We start from the raw sequence: 21,292 nt of genomic DNA on the forward strand, positions 1-21,292 counted from the left end.
AGTGAGAGAATCGAAGCACATAAACTGCGACCAGGAAAACCGCAATCACCAGTGAATAAAGATCACTTCCATCTTGCGCCTCTTGTGGTTATTCCCAGGTGTCACAACCAACATGGCCGCCATTACAGCCCCGGCGGGAGGGGGCGCTAGACAGTCACAAGTACTCCAAAGGAGACGATGTTCTCGCCGGCAGTCGATTTATTGCGTACCGATCTTCAGTGATGTCGTGTCTTATACTCCAGTCACACCTAGAGCTGCATTGTCTTGTGCTGATGAGGTCTCCAGTTACATCCAGAGCTGCATTTACAAGTCTGCTGTTAACCCGTCTTAGTACTCTGGCGTTGCACTGGATGCGTCATGGCTGACTCCGCGTCTGTAGGCTCATCCCACCAATTGCATTGGACACGTGGCCCGATGTTAGTTGTGTGCAGCTTTAGATGTAACTGGAGTATGACTCGTAATGTTTTCTAATAGGCTCATGTCATGGCCATTGCTTACAGTCAGTGAGGCTGAGGACTTGTCCTGCTCACACAGCTGATGGTTTGTTACCTTGTTCCAGAACATAGTGATGAAGCTTCATTTAAAGGGATTCTCCGCTTCTTATCCTCGTGTCATTTATGATGTTCAGACTTTTGTGCTGATTCATTTCTTAACATTTGTAAATCAGGAAGAGTTTCCTTTTTGTGATACAGAGCTCCAAATCCTGTGAAAAAGTGCCTGGAGCCACCAGTAGGGGGAGCTTATGGGGCGTACTGTTTAATAACAGAGCTCCCCCTAGTGGTGGCTACAGGCAGAATCGTATCCTATGTCTATGCAGAAGATTTGGAGCTCTGTATCAGAATGGGGCCAAATCACAATATAGGGAGGAGGATGCAGCCCTCCGGATACAGCCGGACCCCACCCATCACTGCCTTCGTCCCACCTCTGACACACTAGAAATGAGCACAGGCCCCGCGGTGGTGAACGGATTCTTTATTGTGCACAACTGATAATATGAGAGCAGTGAAATGACAGGAGGGGCCAAACCTACAAGAGAGGAGAGGAGCGCCCTGCACCCACCTACCAGTATATTACCCCCTGGGGCGCTGAGGTCTGGGCTGCTGTATGGAGACTCTATGGCAGCCGTGCGGGGTCAGGATCGTCCATACAGCAGCCTAGGCCTCAGCTTCCTGGGAGAACTAGAAGCACCGATAGCAAGTGGGACTGAGGGCGATGGAATCTGAATCTTCACGGTTTTGTAGGATGGCGCCTCAGAGAGGGGTGGAGTCTGATGCTTTTATCTAAGTTTCGCGGACCCCTCCCCATCCCCCGCCGTGTACCGCACTCCCATCACTACCTAACAATAGCACAGATGAGATCAAAGCTACACGTAGGAACACGCGGCTACGTCATAATCTACACATCACTGGAGGAAGGGATCCGGTGCGTGCTCATAATACTCTGTGCTGCAGTTACTTCTCCTCCTCAGCCTTCAGGCGGGCCTTCTTCTCCAGGTTTATCTTGGACAGAGATTCCTGCTGCTTGGCGGCCTGCGAAGGAAGGAAACGTCATAAGAAGGTGCCAAGAAATTACCAAAGAGTGTGGGGGGGGGGGATATATGAGGGGAGGGGGCTACAACATTATAGTGGTAAAATTTTGTTGACTGCTGAATGTCTTGGGTGATGTTCACACAGGGTTTCATGAAAGCGGCCTTGGATTTCTCCTCTGGTTGATTGTGGTGTGAACACAGCCCTAAAAGGTCTGATACAAAGTATATAAAGAGTAATGGAGAATACAAGGAAAACAGACTGCAGCCGTAGACCCGCCCCCGACAACAAGAATGATAGACCCGCCCCCGACAACAAGAACTATAGACCCGCCCCCTCCCCTTATAGATAACTGGGGGGGGGGACACAAAAATGTCCTAGAAAAAGCAGAAGGAAGCCAAGTCAGCTGGACATGAACTGGTTAACACAAGACAGTGACAACCTCCTCCTGTACCCGCCGCTGCCCCCGCCCGGGGTGTCAGGAGCTTCTCCCAGGCACCTGCAGGAAGTGACAGCTGGGGGCAGGAATGTGGCGATAAGCTGGCAGTGCTGGCCGGGGTCAGGCGGGGACACGAGCTCCACTGCCGCCATCTGCAAAACCCAACACAATGTGCAGGATGCCCGCAAAACCGCACACAGGCCCTGATATATATACTGTATATACACACACCTAATACCACTGTATTACAGACCCTGCTCTACATTATATATATACACACACACAGTATTATGCCCCATAGTGGCCCCTGCACACAGTATTATCCCCCATAGTGTCCCTGCACACAGTATTATGTCCCATAGTGGCCCCTGCACACAGTATTATACCCCATAGTGACCCCTGCACACAGTATTATGTCCCATAGTGGCCCCTTCACACAGTATAATGTCCCATAGTGGCCCCTGCACACAGTATTATCCCCATAGTGGCTCCTGCACTCAGTATTATCCCCCATAGTGGCCCCTGTACACAGTATTATGTCCCATAGTGGCCCCTTCACACAGTATAATGTCCCATAGTGGCCCCTGTATACAGTATTATGTCTCATAGTGGCCCCTGCACACAGTATTATCCCCCATAGTGGCCCCTGCACACAGTATTATCCCCCATAGTGGCCCCTGCACACAGTATTATCCCCATAGTGGCCCCTGCACACAGTATTATCCCCCATAGTGGCCCCTGCACACAGTATTATCCCCCATAGTGGCCCCTGCACACAGTATTATCCCCCATAAGTGGCCCCTGCACACAGTATTATCCCCCATAGTGGCCCCTGCACACAGTATTATCCCCCATAGTGGCCCCTGCACACAGTATTATGTCCCATAGTGGCCCCTGTATACAGTATTATGTCTCATAGTGGCCCCTGCACACAGTATTATCCCCCATAGTGGCCCCTGTATACAGTATTATGTCTCATAGTGGCCCCTGCACACAGTATTATGTCCCATAGTGTCCCCTGCACACAGTATTATGTCCCATAGTGTCCCCTGCACACAGTATTATGTCCCATAGTGGCCCCTGCACACAGTATTATGTCCCATAGTGGCCCCTGCACACAGTATTATACCACATAGTGGCCCCTGCACACAGTATTATGTCCCATAGTGGCTCCTGCACACAGTATTATGTCCCATAGTGACCCCTGCACACAGTATTATCCCCCATAGTGACCCCTGCACACAGTATTATACCACATAGTGGCCCCTGCACACAGTATTATGTCCCATAGTGGCTCCTGCACACAGTATTATGTCCCATAGTGACCCCTGCACACAGTATTATCCCCCATAGTGGCCCCTGCACACAGTATTATCCCCCATAGTGGCCCCTGCACACAGTATTATGTCCCATAGTGGCCCCTCCACACAGTATTATCCCCATAGTGGCCCCTGCACACAGTATTATGTCCCATAGTGGCCCCTCCTAACAGTATTATGTCCCATAGTGGCCCCTCCACACAGTATTATGTCCCATAGTGGCCCCTGCACACAGTATTATCCTCCATAGTGGCCCCTGCACACAGTATTATCCCCCATAGTGGCCCCTGCACACAGTATTATGTCCCATAGTGACCCCTGCACACAGTATTATGCCCCATAGTGGCCCCTCCACACAGTATTATGTCCCATAGTGGCCCCTGCACACAGTATTATGTCCCATAGTGGCCTCTGTACACAGTATTATGTCCCATAGTGGCCCTGCACACAGTATTATCCCCCATAGTGTGTCCTGCACACAGTATTATCCCCCATAGTGGCCTCTGTACACAGTATTATGTCCCATAGTGGCCCCTGCACACAGTATTATGTCCCATAGTGGCTCCTGCACACAATATTATGTCCCATAGTGGCCTCTGTACACAGTATTATGTCCCATAGTGGCCCCTGCACACAGTATTATCCCCCATAGTGGCCCCTGCACACAGTATTATGTCCCATAGTGGCCCCTGCACTCAGTATTATGTCCCATAGTGGCCCCTCCACATAGTAGAATAATCCAACTTTAGTAATATTCCTGACATTCCCTACCTAGTATTATATTGGGGGTCTCTTCAGACCCCAGAGTATAATAAGCGGAGCCCCAGGGGAGATGAAGCATCAAAAATAATGTTCCTCACCTTCCCTGTGCTCCGGAGCCGCTCCGTTGCGCCTGAAGTCAGTGATAAACTTATTTCTCCCCATTACAAATTAAGTTTAGTAGCAAAATTTACAAACTTTCAGCTTTTTGCAAAAACAAAAAACAAGCCCCCAGTACAATGTGAATCTCTCCACAAAACAAGAGGCTTCTCCAAATCCAATACAAAATGCCACAGTTCTAGTGACCAATCCCCACAGTGGCAGTCGTGTGCAGCCAAATCCCCCTTATATATCCAAGCACAGATCTGAGCAAGGGTCCTCTTTTTTTATGGGACAAGTTGTACTTTTTTGTTCACAATATTTTGTCTGAGGACTCGGTCGCTTTCCATTCAAAGTTTTTGGGAAGGGGGGGGGGGGCAGCTAAAATGACAAAAAGCAATGATTCAACTATTTAGATTTTTTGTAGCTGTGGCGTTCACCATACGGGATAAATATTTTATATCTTTACAGTTTTTGAGGGGACTTGAACTCCCGGGAGTCCGATCACCAGTACAACATGCTGCAATACCAATAAGAAAATATTCCCCAGAGCTCTCGCGCAGCCACTCTGATTATCGGCGCATGCACAGTGCTGGGTAATAACGAGGGTGGTGGCGCATGCGCAGTGCTATGTAATAATGAGGGTGGTGGCGCATGCACGGTGCTATGTAATAATGAGGGTGGTGGCGCATGCGCAGTGCTATGTAATAATGAGGGTGGTGGCGCATGCGCAGTGCTATGTAATAATGAGGGTGGTGGCGCATGCGCAGTGCTATGTAATAATGAGGGTGGTGGCGCATGCACAGTGCTATGTAATAATGAGGGTGGAAGCGCATGCGCTGTGCTATGTAATAATGAGGGTGGAAGCGCATGTGCTGTGCTATGTAATAATGAGGGTGGTAGCGCATGCGCAGTGCTATGTAATAACGAGGGTGGTTAGGCATGTGCAGTGCTATGTAATAATGAGGGTGGTGGCGCATGTGCTGTGCTATGTAATAATGAGGGTGGTGGCGCATGCGCAGTGCTATGTAATAATGAGGGTGGAAGCGCATGTGCTGTGCTATGTAACCAAGGCATGGATCAGGATGGGGAGAAGACCCCTAGCGTCAGGAATCTGTGGGTCAGGTTTTATATGGCTGGTGAGGGGGTTAGTATATTTGGAATTGGAGGGATTTGAAGGTGCTGGTTGGAGCACCAAACCCAAGAATATTAGTGAGCTGGTCTCAGCAGGGGTCACTGGTCATCAGCTAATAATGGGCCCCATGACTGAGTGGGGGGCCCTGTAATGTCTATGGCATCATCCAACCCAAACCAACATGCAGGAGTTACTAACACCAGAGTCACGTCCTCCCCCCGCAATCTGCAGTGAACGAGTCGGCGGAGCAGCCGCTTCCTGGATACAGACAGGAGCCAAAACCTCAGCTAATTATACACAAGCCCTCGACCTTGATCGTCCTGGGACTCGCTGCCAAATTCTGAGGACAAAGGGCGGTGCTGCCAGGTACAGCGCCAGGAGAGAGACGAGAAGGAGACGGCACCGCTGTATTGTACTCACCTGACAACACGTGGCTGCACCGACACCCCCACTGTAACATGTAATAACAAGGTCCCTCAAGATACAAGTATGTGTGAGAATGTACCATGTGGGGAAAGCAGGGGGGTGCAGGAAACAAATATTCCAGATGTGGAACAGTTTCCCCATGGGAAAGAATAAAATCTACTGACCGCACCAGCATAGAGAACGCAGCTCTGGAGTATAATACAGGATAAGTAATGTAATGTATGTACACAGTGACTGTACTGGCAGAATAGTGAGCGCAGCTCTGGAGTATAATACAGGATAAGTAATGTAATGTATGTACACAGTGACTGCACCAGCAGAATAGTGAGCGCAGCTCTGGAGTATAATACAGGATAAGTAATGTAATGTATGTACACAGTGACTGCACCAGCAGAATAGTGAGCGCAGCTCTGGAGTATAATACAGGATAAGTAATGTAATGTATGTACACAGTGACTGCACCAGCAGAATAGTGAGCGCAGCTCTGGTGTATAATACAGGATAAGTAATGTAATGTATGTACACAGTGACTGCACCAGCAGAATAGTGAGCGCAGCTCTGGAGTATAATACAGGATAAGTAATGTAATGTATGTACACAGTGACTGCACCAGCAGAATAGTGAGCGCAGCTCTGGTGTATAATACAGGATAAGTAATGTAATGTATGTACACAGTGACTGCACCAGCAGAATAGTGAGCGCAGCTCTGGTGTATAATACAGGATAAGTAATGTAATGTATGTACACAGTGACTGCACCAGCAGAATAGTGAGCGCAGCTCTGGAGTATAATACAGGATAAGTAATGTAATGTATGTACACAGTGACTGCACCAGCAGAATAGTGAGCGCAGCTCTGGAGTATAATACAGGATAAGTAATGTAATGTATGTACACAGTGACTGCACCAGCAGAATAGTGAGCGCAGCTCTGGAGTATAATACAGGATAAGTAATGTAATGTATGTACACAGTGACTGTACCAGCAGAATAGTGAGCGCAGCTCTGGAGTATAATACAGGATAAGTAATGTAATGTATGTACACAGTGACTGTACCAGCAGAATAGTGAGCGCAGCTCTGGAGTATAATACAGGATAAGTAATGTAATGTATGTACACAGTGACTGCACCAGCAGAATAGTGAGCGCAGCTCTGGAGTATAATACAGGATAAGTAATGTAATGTATGTACACAGTGACTGTACCAGCAGAATAGTGAGCGCAGCTCTGGAGTATAATACAGGATAAGTAATGTAATGTATGTACACAGTGACTGCACCAGCAGAATAGTGAGCGCAGCTCTGGAGTATAATACAGGATAAGTAATGTATGTACACAGTGACTGCACCAGCAGAATAGTGAGTGCAGCTCTGGAGTATAATACAGGATAAGTAATGTAATGTATGTACACAGTGACTGTACCAGCAGAATAGTGAGCGCAGCTCTGGAGTATACAGTAATACAGGATAAGTAATGTAATGTATGTACACAGTGACTGTACCAGCAGAATAGTGAGCGCAGCTCTGGAGTATAATACAGGATAAGTAATGTAATGTATATACACAGTGACTGCACCAGCAGAATAGTGAGCGCAGCTCTGGAGTATAATACAGGATAAGTAATGTAATGTATGTACACAGAGACTGTACCAGCAGAATAGTGAGCGCAGCTCTGGAGTATACAGTAATACAGGATAAATAATGTAATGTATGTACACAGTGACTGCACCAGCAGAATAGTGAGCGCAGCTCTGGAGTATAATACAGGATAAGTAATGTAATGTATGTACACAGTGACTGCACCAGCAGAATAGTGAGCGCAGCTCTGGAGTATAATACAGGATGTAACTCAGGATCAGTAATTCCATGGACTTACAGACTACATGACACTCTATGCAGATTAACTTTACAGGAACCATCACTTTTCTTCACCAGCATTTCTCTAAGGGGGCAGGACTCGAAGTGAACAATTGTAAACAGGACCATAATAAATAATACACACACACCGCACACTGCTAATATACATATGTCCAGCACAGACAACATCTCTGGTTGATGGATATACACAGTATCTCACTCTATACTATAGGCCATTACTAATCACCCCTCCCCCGCAGAGCCAGTGACTACCAGTGATGCTCTATGTGACCAGTGTCAGGTCTCGGGCCTCCCCGCACTCACCTGCTTCCCAGATATGACCATGGTGATGCAGCCCATGATGGTCAGAAGCATCATCAGCACCGAGAACTTGACTCGCACTTTGCTCTTCGCTGCGTCCACCATTTCATACCTGAGAGAGAACGGAGACATCAGTCATACGGGAAAGGGATGTCCGGGGTGAGAAGTTATCTGTAGGTCCGGTCTATGTCCCCGCTGGATTACACATTTAGTCACTAGTCCTGCTGACACAGTTGAGGGTTTGTGACAATGTATCAGTGCTGGTAATGTTTTCTGAGCTGACCTCTTGCTGGCCCGCACACACATTGGTACACTGTAACAGATCCACAGCTGTGTAAGGTGACACAGGCCAGGACAGATTCTCTGTGTTTACAAAATGACCGTTTTCATGGCTACAACTAAAGGGGCCATTTAATAATCTTCCTGGATTGATTAGTATCCGTCTAACTATCGATGCATCACTGCCGTCAGGTTCTCTTCTGTAAGGCTGGAGTGTAGAAGTCAGTTTAGATTTTCAGTCGTCATAAAATAAAATGGTCTATAAAGGGTCGGAGGTATTCTAAAAGCGCTTTATAGGGGCGGCCCAGACTGGAGAACCACAGGGCGAAGAAGTGGACCCTCAGCGGAGAAGCCCGTCTACACCCCCCAGGATGACAGTGTACAGCACTACAACCCCCAGGAGGACAGTGTACAGCACTACAACCCCCAGGAGGACAGTGTACAGCGCTACAACCCCCAGGAGGACAGTGTACAGCACTACAACCCCCAGGAGGACAGTGTACAGCGCTACAACCCCCAGGAGGACAGTGTACAGCACTACACCCCCCAGGAGGACAGCGTACAGCACTACAACCCCCAGCATGACAGTGTACAGCACTACAACCCCCAGGAGGACAGTGTACAGCGCTACAACCCCCAGGAGGACAGTGTACAGCGCTACAACCCCCAGGAGGACAGCGTACAGCACTACAACCCCCAGGAGGACAGTGTACAGCACTACAACCCCCAGCATGACAATGTACAGCACTACAACCCCCAGGAGGACAATGTACAGCACTACAACCCCCAGGAGGACAATGTACAGCACTACAACCCCCAGCATGACAGTGTACAGCACTACAACCCCCAGGAGGACAGTGTACAGCGCTACAACCCCCAGGAGGACAGTGTACAGCGCTACAACCCCCAGGAGGACAGTGTACAGCACTACACCCCCCAGGAGGACAGTGTACAGCACTACAACCCCCAGGAGGACAGCGTACAGCACTACAACCCCCAGGAGGACAGCGTACAGCACTACACCCCCCAGGAGGACAGCGTACAGCACTACAACCCCCAGGAGGACAGCGTACAGCACTACAACCCCCAGGAGGACAGCGTACAGCACTACAACCCCCAGCATGACAGCGTACAGCACTACAACCCCCAGCATGACAGCGTACAGCACTACAACCCCCAGCATGACAGCGTACAGCACTACAACCCCCAGGAGGACAGCGTACAGCACTACAACCCCCAGGAGGACAGTGTACAGCGCTACAACCCCCAGGAGGACAGCGTACAGCACTACAACCCTCAGGATGACAGCGTACAGCACTACAACCCCCAGCATGACAGCGTACAGCACTACAACCCTCAGGATGACAGCGTACAGCACTACAACCCCCAGTCTCCCCCCATAGATTATGTTACTCACGACACAAGTTCAGGAATATCAGACTCGCTCTTGAATCTTCCTCCCCAGATCAGAATCTTCTTCTCAAAGTCTGTGGGTCTGTGGCCGGGGATTTTTAAGGTGTGACCTGGAGAATAGAAGGTTAATAATAGGAAGTGGGGGATAATGGGGAGGGGGTGAAAGAGAGAGGGCAAGAGGGGATAATAGGGGGGAGAGGGATATGTGGAGGATAATATGGATGACGGATGATAGGGAGAAAGGGGAGATGGTGGTGAGGGAAAGGGTGAGCAATGGAGGGGTAATAGTGAGGGGGATATAGAGGAGGGGGATATAGAGGAGGGGGTTATATGAAGGATGATGGGAAGGTGAAAAAATATGGGGTGGAAAAGGAGGAAATAATCACTCAGTGTCATCCTGCAGATGGATCCAGTCCTCAGTTGGGGGGTCTCTGGTGATGTGGGGGCCCCGTACATATATGATAGCCATCCTCCCTGACACTCCTATCTACATGTCTGAATAGCTACATAATGATGTTATAGAGGCAGCGAGATGAGAGTCGCCTGATGCCGCTGATCTCTATACAACTAGATGGAGAAACACAACCCGTCTGACTCTTGTTCAGCGTCTGAAGGGAAGTTTTTTGGGGGTTCAATCTGGGTTTATTTACTAGAAGACGACCCCACATACACATTCTCTTAGGACCCAAGAAATGTGGGCACTATACCATCTTGATTTTCCATCCCATATGTACCTGGGGTCTTAAAGGGGTGGTCCATAGGGGACAGCTGTGGCCCTCCTTTTACGGTCAGAGTTGTCACATGATGGTCTCACCTTGTGTCTTGGTCTTTTCCCCCTCGGGTTTGCTGCACTGCCATCTTGTGGCCACCAGAGACTGTGGGACGGGCACCGCTGATCTCCCGATCACCGCTGATCTCCCTGGAAAACAGTGCAGACAATGAGATCTGTAGCTGGGGAGGGGGTGCACTTACTTATTCATGCGGTAGGAGTGGGTGACTATTTACATGGGTGATTATTGGGGTACCATTGTTATATCTGACCTCACCAGTAGTTCTGCAGCTCAGGGGGGCAATGCCTGTATACTGCTGTTATATGGGGGGGCAATTATTATTGGGGTGCACTGGGGGTCACTCACAAGGTGTTTTGCAGATTAGCAGGTATACACGTAGATTTGGCAGGTTGCCAAAGGTAACAGAGCTGCTCTGTCTGTATACAGTACAGTATACGGTGTATATATATATATACAGTACAATGGCTGCCCTGCCCCCCCATGGCTCTGCCCTGCACCCCCCCAGCTATTATATTTCACCAAACACCAGTACATATCCCCTACTCTGTACAACACAGCAAAGACAAGCTGTAACAGCGCCCCCTCAGGTCCGCGCTGTGGCCCCACACGGCTCCGCGGGTCACATGACCACTCACCAGCCAATAAGCGCAAGCCGCTGGTCCTGAGCACCGCTCCCAACATCTTCAGGCAACTCAATGTCAGAACGCTGAGTGACGTCAGCGCTGTCTGGGCCCGCCCATGAGGTGGCAGCCAATAATATGTCACCGAGAGCCGCAGCGTGAACCAATAGCAAAAGGGAACCTGTTAGTGATCGCTCAATGAGAGAGCAGATTAAACATTATTAGACCAATAGGAGGAAAGCTCTTGAGAGCAGTAGCCAATAGGGATGAGCCTTGTGTTTTGTCTCCAGTGTGACTGCCATGTTCTTGTAGCCAAGCTATAGCGTCCCTATGAGGAATCACAGAGAAAATGGCGGCTCCAGGAGCTGTGTTGGAGACATATTTTGTGTGACAAGGAGGTAAATGTCACCGGGGCCTGTGGAGCGCAGACTGCGTGTCAGGGCCGCCCGGGGGCCATTGAGAGTGAGCTGATGTGTGATTATACAGCGCCCACTTCAGGCCATCACGAGAAATCCAAGAACATTACCCGGGCCAGGCATTCTCCGGAGACACCTAGTCAGGGGGTCAGAGGTCGGGGACGCCGAGGACCCCTGGCTTTCCCAATATGGCGGCGCCCAGTGAGGAGGTGAGCTGCGAGGATTTCACGGAGTTTCAGGTGAGATTTATGAACTGACGAGCGCCGGTACCGGGAGGTGTGTGAGCCGGAGGGGGGCGCTGCGGGACTGGGCTGGGACAGGGCGGAGGGCGCTGCGGGACCCTCTCTACCGCCTTCTGCCGGTCACTCAATGAGACGACCCTGCCCGGTGCGCCCCGTGACCTCCAGCCCTGGATCCCGGCAGTGCAGGGGCCCGGGGCCACTCCGTGTACTGGGCACTTTGCATGACCAATGGCCGGGGAACTACAAGTCCCAGCATGTCCTGACAACCGGTGATACAGAACAGCCGGAGGGGAGATTGTAATGAGGGGCCGTGCTGGAGCCCGAGCAGAGTCTGTTCTGCACTACAAGTCCCAGCATCTCCTGACAACCAGAACTACAATGCAGCCAAGCAAGAGGCTGGTGTGGCATGCTGGGAGTTGTAGTTCTACAGCAAAGTCCTTGCAGAGGTGACAGAACTACAAGTCCCAGCAGGCACTGCATGAATACCTTCCCCTTATATAGAGTGTAAGCTCCCGGGGCGACAACCAGTATGTCTGTAGGGTTGTCAGCCTCCCCTCCCCCATTATCATTGTGTAACCAGGCAGATCTGCTGTTCAGGACACTGGAAAAGCTGAGTCATTTCCCTCCTCCCTTCATGGCTGTGGCAGTCACACGGGCTATCACCCAGCTTTCCCAGAGTCCATTACGAGGTATTTAGAGGGGATCTCCATAGAATTGTATAGATTGGGTGAGTGATCAGACCAGAGCAGCCGATCCCGGCCATAGAAGTCGCCAGCGCTCCGGTCGGCGTCCTGAATGGTGGTGAGTATCAGTGCAGGTCTGTGGGGGATGGGATGCCAACTAGGCAGGGAAAGTGACTGGAATGGATATTCATCATCGCCCCCTGCAGGCTGAGATCTGACCACAGGGAGTCGCTGTCATTGTGATGCCCCCCATGGCCAGGGTTACCCCACATTGGCACCCATAGTCCTGTATAGACGGGCGCACTATGGGGGGGATCTGATGGGGACACTTATAAGATTTGGCAGCGTCAAACTGGAGTGTTCTGTATTATACTCTAGTTGCATCCAGAGCTGCACTTAGACACCTCTAGACTTAGCAGAGATCTCACTGCCTGGTGTGAACACTGCACTACCTCACGTCACTACCTGCATTGAGTACACTGAACCAGCAGGGGGCGGCAGTAATGTGAAAAGCAGCAACATTTTGAATGCAGCTTTGAATGTGATTGGAGTAAAAATGACTGACGAAGCCTTTGCTGCTCTCACATACGTCAGTCAGGACACGCGGTGAGATCCCACAATACCTGGCTGGTGAGAACGAGAATGCAGATTGGGTTGTGACTAAAGTAAAGTGTATGTATGAGCCTGACGTCCGTTAATTCTTATGCTCCAGTCACACCCAGAGCTGCCTTTACCATCCTCATTGGCGTTCCTGATAAACCCCAGGAGTATTGTGACTGCAGCTCTGGCTGTGACTAGAGTACCGCTCACACCGTTGCTCCTCCCGTCTTTAGGAAGTCCTCCGGGTCATGCGGACAATAGACGACCGGATCGTCCACGAGCTGAACACGACCGTCCCCACCGTGTCCTTTGCTGGGAAGGTGGACGCCAGTCAGACGTGCCGGCAGCTCTACGAGTCGGTAAGTGGCCGCCGTCGCCCCGCGCCCCGTCTCTGCCTCCTCGGCCTCCGGTTTATTCTGCTTTCTCCTCCACAGCTGCGGGAGGCGCACTACTCCCGGGAAAAGGCCATAAAGCGCTGCATCTCCCAGACGTCCGCCAGTGTGAACAGGTGTCAGGAGGAGAGGAAGAAGGAGCCCGACAACCTGGCCGTAATGAAAGAGCTCAGGAAAGAACAGACCAAGGTGCGGGGGAGGGGCGGCCACGCTCTGTACCGCCATATACTGCCGCACACACCCGGGGGGCTACTATGGGCGACACTGACTGCTGTATGTCTATAGGACCAGTATACAGAGAGTAGTGATGTCACCGGAGTGGGTGCCCAGCCTTTCTAGTGTCAAGGCATCCCCTCCCCCAATATAGGATTCTTGGAAAGCTGGGTCATGCCGCCATAATTACATCTATTCAGGAAAGCTGGGTTACATCCCCATGTCACACTAGTAGGATTAAGTAGACTTGCTCTTCAGGAACCAGGGAAAGCTGAGTGACAATATGGCCGCCATATCTTCCCTCTCACTGCCCTATGTCCCAGATCCTGTCCAGTCATGTGATTGACTCGGTTTCCTGTCTCCACCTGCCCTCTAGTGGAGCCCTTTGGTAAGACCCCTCAGCTTTTCCAGGGTCCTGAACGGCAGATTTGATTAGTGATGCTTGATAATGTGTCATTCTTGGGAGATTTCCTCTTCAGGACCCTGGGAAAGTTGGTTGCTGACCATAGCTGACTGATACTGTCCTCTCAGGCTGCTGTATATGAGTGCACCACGTCTCCCACAATGCAGTGCGATATATCTGACCCCTGACCTTTTTGTTTTTCAGTTGAAATTGCTGCAGTCTGAGCTGAATGTGGAGGAAGTTGTGAATGACCGGAGCTGGAAGGTAAGCGGAGGCTCCGCCCCCTAACACCAAGCCCCTCCCCCTGGTAGCAGGATGGATGTTCTCATACTTAGGGGGTCCAACTGCCCTTTAAAAATCTCGGAGGCTACTTTTGGGTAGTGTACCTCTTTGTGACTACTAGACTTGTCTCTATGATGCACTAGAAGACGTCCTGCCCAGTTGTCAGACTTCGAGAGGGGAATCGCTGTACTGAGCGGAGCAGGCGGGTCGGTTTCATGAATTGCCGCCATCTAGTCCGCTCTCACCTCGCTGTTAGGAGGTGTTATGGGGCGAGGTCACATGAGGTCGCACACATGGTGAACAGCACGGACCCCTAGTATAGAAGATGGTTTGATTCCCCTGACAAGCACAAGCAGATCCTGCAGTGTCTTTGTCCACCATCTAGATGCAGGGGGCGCCATCATCACACCCTTGTCTCTTCAGTACACTAGTCCCCTCTTCTTCTCCTGTCTCAATAGTCTAACTAGCTGCCATGACATCGGTTTTGCTCTGGTTTGTGCCCCTTGGTGTAAATTAGAGCAGTCACTCTTAAAGGGGATGTGTAGGACTGCAGAAACATGGCTGCTTCCTCTCACAGCCGGTGCAGCCCCTCAGCCATTCCTGGGTTACGTCCCATATTGTATCTAACCTCAGTCCTGATGAATAGGACCGAGCTGTGATACTGTACGTATCCCTGCGCCGCCCCTTTAATTACAATGTTTCTGTTTCTGCTCGTCTCATTATAAAGTGTCCTTTTCCTCCAGTCACATCCAGAGCTGCATCCTCCATTGTTCACATGGAGTGTCGGCTCTGCATCTCCTTACTGCTGCGGTGCATTGTGGGAGATGTAGCATTCACATCTATAATCTGCAGAGAATTATGGAATTAAAGGGGATTTAGAGATCGGTAATATCAGCGCCCCCAATGATCAGTGTCAGACCTCGCCGAGTGTACAGAGCAGGAGCGCAGCGCTGTCCGCCAGGCAATGATGAGTGGCTGCAGTAACCTGACATGGCCACTAGGAGGGAGCTGTGTTTTTCCTATTCCATATACTGTTACTTTCGGCCATGATATCCTGTATCACATGATCAGGGGTGTGACACGTCGACCGATATCTAAAGTGTGGAAAGCCCCTTTAAGCACTGTCTGTCTGTCTGTCTGTGTACAGCTCTGGTTGTGACTGGAGTACAAGGCCTGATCGCTCCTTGTCTTGTCCTTGCAGGTATTTAATGAGCGCTGTCGGTTACACTACAAGCCCCCGAAGGATCAGTAACTCAGGGACTCTGTGATGCGGGAGCGCCAGGCTCCGCCCCCGCGGACTGTGAACGTTCTGCTGCGGAGCGCCTGAGAGCAGAACTGGACGACGTGTATTAGATCTCCTCTGTGATTGGACAAGGCCGGAAATCAGTGCGAATGCCGGGGAGAGGTCGGCCAGCGCCGAGGAGAACGACAACAACCTGCCATTTTCTATGAAATCTGTAGTTTTATTACCATTAAAGATCATTTTCAGACGGAGCGCGGCCGTTTCCTCATCTCCTCGCGGTCACGTGATTGCGTACAGAGTCAGGCGGCTGCAGCAGAAGCTTCGGGTACCTACTGAGATGTGTGTGAACACTGCCCAGACCAGGGCGGAGACTAACATGGACGATCTGGTGACAATAGCGCCTCCCAGGGGTGGGATAGAGAAGGCAGCAAAGGCACAGTCAGTCCTTGATGTGTTGGAAGCGGGAAAAAGGGGCAAGCGTGAGGATCTGAGCGAGCCGATCTGTCATGGCCACTTGTGGGGTATTCACACTATACACAAAAAGTGCTCCAAGGGGGGAGAACCAGTGATGGGGTCCAGGGCGTCCGCACCCCACGGGGTCTGCTGCTGCTGGTGTTTAGGGGCCACAGGGCAGCTCCAGAAAGGGAGCCACACTATATATACTCAGTGATAACCCCGCCCCCAGACACAAATGTCCGCCCACTGTATACCACCCCCTGCAGGTCTGTCTCAGCTGATATGTAATGATTACAGGAGTGCTCTGATCAGACACTGGAGCTTCCCTCACTGCTCTATAACAAAGGCTTCCTTTGGGTAGTGTACCTCTTGGTGATAGAGCAGTGACTACTACACAACTGTGACATTTTGCTTACAAGTCAGACTTTGAGAGGATTGTTTCCATAAATTGCAGCATCTAGATGATTTTTACTTCACCATTAGGTGTTGGGGAGTAGAGGTTATATTAGGCCACACACGTGGTGAACAGCACAGACAGACTGCCAGTAGAGAGGATGGTTTGATCCGCCACCGAGCACGAGCAGATCTTGCAGCGTCCTTGTCCACCATCAGACACAGGGGGCGCTTTTACTACATCCTTTGCCTCTTCAATACACTCCCCTATCTCTGCCCGCACCATATCTTGGTGTCACCAGCCATTGCTTATCCCATCACTGACAACCAGTCACCATCAGCTTCATACTCAGTGATATGGTGAACAATAAACTTGGACTGGGTCTCTATCGTGATGGATCTGGGATCTAGAGACGGACAGGTTGGGGTATGGAGGTCTGAGGGTGAGAGCTTCTATCCTGCCTGTGCTGTGGAGTGACACTGCCCCCTGCTGGTGATATAGGAGTCACTCCTCCTATTAGTGATACAACGGCAGTAACAGCTCAGTGATATGTTCAGGACATCCTGCCATTACCACGTGTGTTATCTCTCAGGACAGACAACTAAGGATCAGATACTTTATATAATGGCAGATCCAGTTTATTGGACCTTTGCAGTACACTCTGGTAAGGTCAGAAGGGAGAAGTCACATGGACACCGACACCTTCTCAGACAGATCCGTGGAAGACGTGTCCGATCACTTGGGGTCTAAATACAGGATCGGGAGAGACAATAATTGGAGAACTCCCTTACACTTTCTGCCCCCACAGATGACAGCTGGCGAGCCCCTGTATGGACTGGTAAAAGGAATCAACCACGCCCAAGTGATCCAGCAGGTGGCGATGTTGATGATTGAAGGAATTTTATCATTGGCCTCAGAGATTGAGATAAAAACATTACTGCATAGGATATATATATATATATATATATATATATATATTCTTCCCACCATTGCAATCCTGATTACTGTATGTAAATGAGCCCACCCAGCACCCTGGGCATTTTCCAGGGCCCCCCTTCCCCACATCATACCTTTTTCCACAACCCTCCATTACTTGTGCTCCATCTCACCCTTCTCCTCCCCTTGGACGTTCTTCCATCCATTTGAATTCACGGGCATGTGGAGTTCCACTCCATTCAGACCGGTACTATAAACGTCTGAGCGCCATTTTGGTGTAGCTCGCTATAGAACAGTATACACGGTGTCCGGACAGTAAGTACACAAAATGAAAGGGTGGACTTTAGCTGATATATGAAGCGACCAGAAATGCACTGTTGTGGCGCTGCAGGTAGACCGAGACATCAGTCTTCTATCCCTCGCTGCGCCATGAGAAAGGAAGAAGAGAGCGCTTTAAGGAGAAATCAGTTTTATCGCCATTACTTATTTACAAGAACTGCTCGAAGTGCTGCCGCCTGCCTCAATACAAGCAGTGCAACACTGGGAGATGGACTGACGCCCTAATTCACAAGACTCCAGGAACGGCCCTCAGCATCACAAATGCAGCCTGGATACGGTTCACGAGCTCTTCGCTAGTTGGCACAGGCATCAAATCCGGCGAGCGAGGGGCCACAGCAACAAGGGTCTACCTGCAGCGACGCCACTGTGCCTTTCTGGTCACGTTAATTAATAAAAATGCTTCATATACCGGCTAGAGTCCACCCTTTCATTTTGTGTACTTACTTTCCAGACACCCCGTATAGCTATAGTATAAGTTCCACCAAAACGGCGCTCGGACCCGAGCAGTATTACTCTGACCGGAGCGGAACCGCGCATACCCGAGAACTGAAATGCAGCAGCGCAATGCAGAGGGGGCTCAGAGGTCCTAGGGAACATCCAGGGTGCTATGTGAACTCATTTATAATAAAGGGATAGGTTTGAAATGCGTTGGAAAGGAGAATAAATAAATTCTATATAATATCCTATCCAGGATTGTCTCACATCCACTGACACCAATGATAGAAACCCTTTAAACCAGCGAGTTCAGCAATATCCTCCCTACACATTCTGGGTATTATATCTGAGGTTTTTTGGACATTGACCACCATAACTTTGTCTGTAGAGGGGTCGCCGGTTCTGCTCTCACCAGAGCCAGGACTAGGGGACAGCAGTCAGATATTACAGGAGTACAAGCCCATAGATGGACCCCGTTCTTATAATCAGTAGGGCCCCCAAGGAATCAGACACTTGTTTATAGGAAACCCCTGAGATAATTGGGGGGCATTCACACTGGGCAGTTAAACTTTGAACAGGGGTGTACAAGTGCATGCGACCACCAGTGGGGGCGCTCACAGCTGCTATTGGATTTTATAGGGAACTATAAATCATTGAGCTCCCCCTAGTGGTGGCCGCAGTACTGTGAGGCTATGCCACAGCTGGAAGGGTTACAGTGCAGGGGGTTCTGTTATGTCTGGAGGATGGCACTAACTGAACACAGAAGGGGCCTCTAGTCCTGACAGACCCCAGCCTCACCCAGCAGGAGAGATAAAGGTAAGACAACTCACAAGGAAGTCACAACAACACATAGAAAACCAGAAGTATTTACTAGTCAGAGGCGGCCATTACTGCGTAATACCCTGCTACAAAGTAAGCTAAGCAGAATGAGATGTCAGTAACAGGTCAAGGGTCAGCAGTGGGGGAGGGGCGGCTTATTCGAAGTGGACAATCTCATCCTCCTTGGTCTTGTTGATCTGGGTGGAGGTGAGGCTCAGCTGCTCGCCCGCGTGGGGGAGGTTCTTGTAAATGCGCAGGTGGATGCATTGATCGTTTCCTACATCGACCTGGAGGCAGAAAAGAGCAGGTTAGAAGAGACCGGACCCCAGGAGAACTACAGGACCCAGCAAGTGAAGACCAATGATGTCCACTCTGGAGGCTGGTCAGCTGCTGCACTACAACTCCCAGCAGTTACCTTAACAAAATAGTTGGTCCCGGCCACCAGCTGAGTCTTGAAGGTAAGGGCCACGTAGGTTGGATATTTCTTCCCGTGTTGTCCTTCCACCTCGGCCTTCAACTGGAGAGAGAGGAAGAGAAGACGCTGCGGTCAGAGAGGAGAGGGAGAGAAGACGCTGCGATCAGGGATAAGGGAGAGAAGACGCTGCGATCAGGGACAAGGGAGAGAAGCCGCTGCGATCAGAGACAGAGGGGAGAGAAGACGCTGCGATCAGGGACAGGGGAGAGAAGACGCTGCGATCAGAGACAGAGGGGAGAGGGAGAGAAGACGCTGCGATCAGAGACAGAGGGGAGAGAAGACGCTACGATCAGAGAGAGGAGAGGGAGAGAAGACGCTGCGATCAGAGACAGAGAAGACGCTGTGGTCAGAGAGAGAGAGAGAAGACGCTGCGATCAGAGACAGAGGGGAGAGAAGACGCTGCGATCAGAGACAGAGGGGAGAGAAGACGCTGCGATCAGAGACAGAGGGGAGAGAAGACGCTGCGATCAGACATTGAGGTCATCGCCCACACAGAGGGCACCAGGCTGCTGCAGAACTACAACTCCCGGCAGCAGTCACACTATTTGCTGGAGATCACTTGCTTAGTCAGGTATCAGAGACCTCCAGCTACTGAGACTACAATTCCCAGCATTCTTGTTCTGCTGGACCTCCCATATAAGTGAATGGAGAATGCTGGGAGTTGTAGTTCCCCCAGCAGCTGATGCCTTGATGGTTGCATTAGCTGAACCCCTCTGAGTTCTGGGGGGAGGGGCAGTAGACAGACTCCTCCCCTCCCAGAGTCTCCAGGGTTCTGCTGACAATGCTTGGGGGCGATTGAAGATCACATGACCCAGACACTGAAGACATCATGTGGGGGATGAATCACCTACAGCCAGACCAAGCGCGTCAGCATTTACCAGACCAGTCTTCATTTACACAGTGCGTGACCGCAGAGTTCTGCTTTATTATATGGCGTCACAGCTCAGAGTTTGTTACAATGTTTATAACCCACCGCACAGTTCATACATCAATAGATATAATCTGTGTCCTGCGCTGACATTTTGTTACAATGTATCAGTCTGTTCTGCTCACAGGACTGGATACAACTGTAACAACCCCACAGCTGTGAGACATTCAGCCAGATACAGCAGGGACCTGAACCCCTTAAAGGGCCAGTACACAGTGACAGTTCTCACCATACATAGGGACACATTAACCAACAAGCTCAATGGTAGTTCTAGAGGTAAAGTATGTGCCCCCCTATACAGAGACTATTACTACAGACTGGTCACATGACCAGGGGCGGGGTCTCGCCTATACTCAGTACAGGTATACAGCATATATACACCTGGAGCATCACCTGACAGCAGGACCAGCCTCAGCTCACTACACAAGCACTTGGTCCCCATTTACTCCTCCGGGCACTGTGAGAAGTCAGAGGTTTGGCTGAGACACATAACGGAGAACCCGTCACCGACAACACCCCCCTGTAGCCGGGCTCACCTGGTCGCACAGGGCCTGCACCTCCTCTGTAGCCGGCTTGGCACTCCCGAGACCTCCACACATCGGCATCCTGACTGGTTACTGTCACCTGACTGCAGCGGGCGCCGCTTTGTATACTGAACGGCCTGTACCATCTGGAGGAGAGAGAGGGGGGGAGACGACCAAAACAAAGCGCGACGTGTCCTCGAGCTTTACAACTAGCTGTGACCCCGCCCACCGGTCTACAACCCCCTCCGCGCGAGAGTGCAGCGCGCCGGCTCATCACGTGATGTAAACTTTAGGGCGCGGTGAGGCGGAGCGGTTACCTCAGGTAGAAGTCATGAGGCGACTGTGGTGTCCGCTCCGGGTCTGTGGTCACTACGACCCCCAATATACCCTCATAGCTGCAGTGCTGGGGGTTGTAGTGTCACCCATAGTGGGCAGGCAGTGACTTATTACCATATTACCACCTGTCAGTAACTTTACTAACATCAGCCTGTCCCTATGAAGGCAATGAAGAACCCCAGGACGGATTTGGGGT

The 21,292-nt window shown here is 50.7% G+C and overlaps 3 protein-coding genes across 3 annotated transcripts; 1 reads left to right on the top strand and 2 right to left on the bottom strand.

Moving 5' to 3' along the window:
• Window positions 1-778: 778 nt before the first annotated feature.
• Window positions 779-11,050, bottom strand: FAM162A (family with sequence similarity 162 member A). The gene is made up of 5 exons (XM_075263328.1): window positions 10,996-11,050; window positions 10,384-10,488; window positions 9,574-9,679; window positions 7,881-7,989; window positions 779-1,529 (listed from the first exon to the last, which is right to left on the bottom strand). Exons 1-5 carry the CDS (start codon window positions 11,039-11,041, stop codon window positions 1,452-1,454), a joined length of 444 nt encoding a protein of 147 aa, XP_075119429.1. The 5' UTR covers window positions 11,042-11,050; the 3' UTR covers window positions 779-1,451.
• Window positions 11,051-11,381: 331 nt separating this feature from the next.
• MIX23 (mitochondrial matrix import factor 23) lies at window positions 11,382-15,705 on the top strand. Its single transcript, XM_075262529.1, has 5 exons — window positions 11,382-11,635; window positions 13,155-13,280; window positions 13,356-13,502; window positions 14,134-14,193; window positions 15,413-15,705. The coding sequence occupies exons 1-5, from the start codon at window positions 11,585-11,587 to the stop codon at window positions 15,461-15,463; spliced, it is 435 nt and encodes a 144-aa protein (XP_075118630.1). The 5' UTR covers window positions 11,382-11,584; the 3' UTR covers window positions 15,464-15,705.
• Window positions 15,706-18,864: 3,159 nt separating this feature from the next.
• On the bottom strand, window positions 18,865-20,939 carry LOC142193556 (cystatin-B-like). The gene is made up of 3 exons (XM_075262530.1): window positions 20,773-20,939; window positions 19,249-19,350; window positions 18,865-19,120 (listed from the first exon to the last, which is right to left on the bottom strand). Exons 1-3 carry the CDS (start codon window positions 20,839-20,841, stop codon window positions 18,989-18,991), a joined length of 303 nt encoding a protein of 100 aa, XP_075118631.1. The 5' UTR covers window positions 20,842-20,939; the 3' UTR covers window positions 18,865-18,988.
• Between the last annotated feature and the right edge of the window lie 353 nt (window positions 20,940-21,292).

The sequence above is a fragment of the Leptodactylus fuscus genome, chromosome 2 (assembly GCF_031893055.1).
Source record: "Leptodactylus fuscus isolate aLepFus1 chromosome 2, aLepFus1.hap2, whole genome shotgun sequence".
Classification (NCBI taxonomy): domain Eukaryota; kingdom Metazoa; phylum Chordata; class Amphibia; order Anura; family Leptodactylidae; genus Leptodactylus; species Leptodactylus fuscus.

What these genes read in the sequence shown, in the direction of transcription:
- MIX23 (XM_075262529.1), top strand. Translation starts at nt 11,585, where the DNA reads ATGGCGGCGCCCAGTGAGGAGGTGAGCTGCGAGGATTTCACGGAGTTT. An exon ending in TCAGGAAAGAACAGACCAAG is followed by an intron (nt 13,503 to 14,133) that starts GTGCGGGGGAGG and finishes TTTGTTTTTCAG; the next exon opens with TTGAAATTGCTGCAGTCTGA. An exon ending in TGAATGACCGGAGCTGGAAG is followed by an intron (nt 14,194 to 15,412) that starts GTAAGCGGAGGC and finishes TTGTCCTTGCAG; the next exon opens with GTATTTAATGAGCGCTGTCG.
- FAM162A (XM_075263328.1), bottom strand. Translation starts at nt 11,041, where the DNA reads ATGTTGGGAGCGGTGCTCAGGACCAGCGGCTTGCGCTTATTGGCTG. An exon ending in GGAAAAGACCAAGACACAAG is followed by an intron (nt 9,680 to 10,383) that starts GTGAGACCATCA and finishes TCTATTCTCCAG; the next exon opens with GTCACACCTTAAAAATCCCC. An exon ending in GATATTCCTGAACTTGTGTC is followed by an intron (nt 7,990 to 9,573) that starts GTGAGTAACATA and finishes GTTCTCTCTCAG; the next exon opens with GTATGAAATGGTGGACGCAG.
- LOC142193556 (XM_075262530.1), bottom strand. Translation starts at nt 20,841, where the DNA reads ATGCCGATGTGTGGAGGTCTCGGGAGTGCCAAGCCGGCTACAGAGGAG. An exon ending in TGCAGGCCCTGTGCGACCAG is followed by an intron (nt 19,351 to 20,772) that starts GTGAGCCCGGCT and finishes CTCTCTCTCCAG; the next exon opens with TTGAAGGCCGAGGTGGAAGG. An exon ending in GGACCAACTATTTTGTTAAG is followed by an intron (nt 19,121 to 19,248) that starts GTAACTGCTGGG and finishes TTCTGCCTCCAG; the next exon opens with GTCGATGTAGGAAACGATCA.